At 42.4% G+C, this 3,884-nt stretch overlaps 1 protein-coding gene across 1 annotated transcript; it reads right to left on the bottom strand.

Annotated features, from left to right (window-relative positions):
• Window positions 1–974: 974 nt before the first annotated feature.
• Window positions 975–3,351, bottom strand: LOC131972094 (tubulin alpha-1C chain-like). Its single transcript, XM_059333853.1, has 4 exons — window positions 3,334–3,351; window positions 2,317–2,539; window positions 2,083–2,231; window positions 975–1,970 (listed from the first exon to the last, which is right to left on the bottom strand). Exons 1-4 carry the CDS (start codon window positions 3,334–3,336, stop codon window positions 990–992), a joined length of 1,356 nt encoding a protein of 451 aa, XP_059189836.1. The 5' UTR covers window positions 3,337–3,351; the 3' UTR covers window positions 975–989.
• Between the last annotated feature and the right edge of the window lie 533 nt (window positions 3,352–3,884).

Raw genomic sequence — 3,884 nt, 5'->3', positions numbered from 1 at the left:
TGAATGTGTTAACCTTTTCTTTTTTTTTATCCCATAGTATTTTGCCTCTCACACTTTTGGCTGTACAAGTTTCTATTAAGTGCATGATGTTCATACAGTTTCATTCATTCATTATCCAGTCTCCTAACAGCAGAACTAAGTATTTTTAAACACCACCTGTCTGCCAGCATGAGACGCCCCCACCTCTCCCTGCCCTGAGCCACAGCGAATACCACACCCTATTTTAAACCAGACCGGGTTTAGGCCTCTGTTCTTCTCACGAAAAGCACAAATTACACCTTAAATTGATAAATGTAACATCTACAAATAGTACTAAAAATCTGATTCTATGAAAGCAATTTAGTAATTGACCTACCTTCAACAGTGTCAGAGTAGTTTGCTTTTGCTAGTTCTGTTGTACAACGCTGCCCCCAAGTGACTAAAGGGAGCAAAATCATCTCCATATCATCTCTCACCTTCACACACGCCATTCATACTTTTTCATTTTTTTTTTTTTTGTTCAGTGGTAAACAGTATATTAAAATCATGGCTGCAATAACATGCATACGTTCTTTCTAGTTTAATGCAAAACACCATGTGTTTATTAAATATATGGGTGCAATTAGTCTTTTCTCTGTAAAATGGTGCAAACCATGTGTACAATTACAGGTCTTAGAAACATGTGCAATTATTTATATCCATATTAATGAAGTGTAACCATTTATTACTTTTTTTTTTTAATCACCAATATTTTTTTCCATCTGCTTTCCTTGACTCCTGAGTTGCTCTAACAAGTGGATTCCCTAGTGTGAGGTCAATAAAGGTCATCCTATATTGAAGTCAATATATTTTAGATCAAAAGGGACCACAAAATAAAAAGGTAAATGGGACATGTTAAACATTAACCAGTAAGTGTATTCAAGAGAGAAAACACGTTCAATTAATGGAAGCTTTATTTTTTCCATTAAAAACAAAAGGCAGAGATCAGAGATTACTAAATGTATGCCTGTTTAATACTCCTCGCCTTCATCATCATCATCATCTCCCGTACTATCAGTGCCCACCTCCTCATAATCCTTCTCCAGAGCGGCCATGTCCTCTCTGGCCTCAGAGAACTCTCCCTCCTCCATACCCTCACCAACATACCAGTGAACAAAAGCACGCTTGGCGTACATCAGGTCAAACTTGTGGTCAAGCCGAGCCCAGGCCTCTGCAATGGCAGTGGTGTTGCTCAGCATGCACACGGCCCTCTGGACCTTGGCCAGGTCTCCACCAGGAACTACGGTGGGCGGCTGGTAGTTGATGCCAACCTTGAAACCAGTGGGGCACCAGTCCACAAACTGGATGGTGCGCTTGGTCTTGATGGCGGCAATGGCAGCGTTCACATCTTTGGGCACCACATCACCACGGTACAAAAGGCAACAGGCCATGTATTTGCCGTGGCGAGGGTCACATTTCACCATCTGATTGGCTGGTTCAAAACAGGCGTTGGTGATTTCTGACACCGTTAACTGCTCATGGTAAGCCTTCTCAGCAGAGATGACGGGGGCATAGGTGGCCAGAGGGAAGTGGATACGGGGATATGGCACCAAGTTGGTCTGGAACTCTGTCAGATCAACATTGAGGGCACCATCGAAACGAAGGGAGGCAGTGATGGAGGACACGATCTGACTGATCAGCCTGTTCAGGTTGGTGTAAGTGGGACGCTCGATATCGAGGTTCCTGCGGCAGATATCGTAGATGGCCTCGTTATCCACCATGAAGGCACAGTCAGAGTGCTCCAGGGTGGTGTGGGTAGTCAGGATGGCATTGTAGGGCTCCACCACAGCGGTGGACACCTGGGGAGCTGGGTAGATGGAGAACTCCAGCTTGGATTTCTTGCCGTAATCGACAGACAGACGCTCCATCAGCAGGGAGGTGAAACCAGAGCCGGTGCCACCTCCGAAGCTGTGGAAGACCAGGAAGCCCTGAAGACCAGTGCACTGGTCAGCCTGAGGACAGAGAGGGAGACAAATATTAGATAAAATTATTAATTAGATTAAAAAAACAAAAAAAAAAGAGTCAAAATTAGGAATAAATCCCTCCTGACATCAAGTTACCCACCAGTTTGCGGATCCTGTCCAGCACCAGGTCGATGATCTCTTTGCCGATGGTGTAGTGTCCACGGGCGTAGTTGTTGGCAGCATCCTCCTTGCCAGTGATCAGCTGCTCAGGGTGGAACAGCTGGCGGTAGGTCCCAGTGCGCACCTCATCTAAGTCATCAAAAACACATATTTACTCCGTTGTGGCTCAAAATTTACACTAAATTGATGATCAGCCAGAGGTGATGAAGCTTACCGATGACAGTGGGCTCCAGGTCAACAAAAACCGCCCTGGGGACGTGTTTTCCTGCTCCAGTCTCACTGAAGAAGGTGTTGAAGGAATCGTCTCCTCCACCAATTGTCTTGTCACTGGGCATCTGTCCGTCCGGCTGGATCCCATGTTCCAGGCAGTAAAGCTCCCAGCAGGCATTGCCAATCTGGACGCCAGCCTGACCCACGTGCACTGAGATACACTCACGCTGTGGAAAGGAAAAACAGTTGATGACGTTTATATATGTTGACATATAAATATTTTAAATTGACTGATTCTTGTGCTCACTTTAATAAATTACATGCTGAAGGCGATTCATCACATGTTGAGGACTGCTCCAGAGCGAATGAAATTTTTACATTGAGACAAGGCTCTTTTGTAAAGAACCAGACACAAGATCACCATGACTAAAGTCACCTGACAGTCATTTACCCTGTAACCAGAAAGCCCTAATAGAAAAGAGAGGCTGTTATATAAAACGTTCTAAAGAAAGAAAGAAAATTGTGTATTGAAATCAGTTTTTCCATCAGAGGGCTGTGGTTGAACAAACCAAACACAGCTGTTGATCCAGATTTCCATACAAAAGTGGGACTTTGATGTGACATATAAATGAGCTATTAAGCTTTTAATAATGAGTTTTGTTTGAACAGCCTGTAGTTGCAGTTTCATAAAGGACAGTCATCTTCAAACAGGCGGTATAACACAGGAATGTTGAAACTCTCCAACCTTCGCCAACTGGGTCACGTCGCAGACAGGGAAGACGGAAACTGACAAAACTTGAATGTGGCCTGTCGAGTTACACTTAACTTATGAAAGTAAAAGCATAGACTGTGAGTTAAAACGACCGAATGAACACAATGTTTGATAACCGGCCGGCATTTTAAGAGTTTTATTTAAATAATGACATGACACACTTTCAGAGCGTTGAGTTCGGTTTAAAAAAGTAAATAAAACATACAGCAAGTAAAAAAAACTATATATAAACTATATTTTCATACTCACCATGTTTCCTGAAGTTGTTAAATCTGTCTGACTTTAGATAAGAAGATGGAAAAAGGCAGAGTTCGCTCTCACAGTTTGGGCTTCACGCGTCCAGTGTGAGACGTAAGTGATGATATTTTTCTGGGCGGGGATATTTATACCGGGCGGAAAGGTGCTGCTGTTCCTATTGGTCAGGAGTCACAGGAGCACGCTTCCTATTCCCTACGCTCGGGAATGATCACGTGGAACTGAATGGGAATGACAATAAACGATTTACAGTTTTTCTCAGTCACTTTGGTGCATTTCTCACATCAATATTAACATTACATTAATTAACATTCATTTTGTTAATTAACATTAACAAAAATATTTCCTTCCACATGCCATCACACTGTACAATAACAAATAATAGCCTGGTTCATTACATACTGTCTATGCACTTTATGTGTTCTTTATGCACACTGTTCATTGCACCTTATTTGTTTCATAGCAACAACATTTTTATACTGTATATTCATATTTATTCTGCACTGGAATTATACTCCTTCTTTAGACACTTTATATTTTAGTAT

The sequence above is a fragment of the Centropristis striata genome, chromosome 5 (genome assembly GCF_030273125.1).
Source record: "Centropristis striata isolate RG_2023a ecotype Rhode Island chromosome 5, C.striata_1.0, whole genome shotgun sequence".
Taxonomy (NCBI): domain Eukaryota; kingdom Metazoa; phylum Chordata; class Actinopteri; order Perciformes; family Serranidae; genus Centropristis; species Centropristis striata.
Note: the sequence above shows the minus strand (reverse complement) of the source record. Positions and strands in the feature narration are given on the sequence as shown.

Coding starts and splice junctions, on each gene's coding strand:
- LOC131972094 (XM_059333853.1), bottom strand. Junction 2,232..2,316: donor CCTGGAGCCCACTGTCATCG/GTAAGCTTCATC, acceptor TTGATGACTTAG/ATGAGGTGCGCACTGGGACC. Junction 1,971..2,082: donor TGGACAGGATCCGCAAACTG/GTGGGTAACTTG, acceptor CTCTGTCCTCAG/GCTGACCAGTGCACTGGTCT.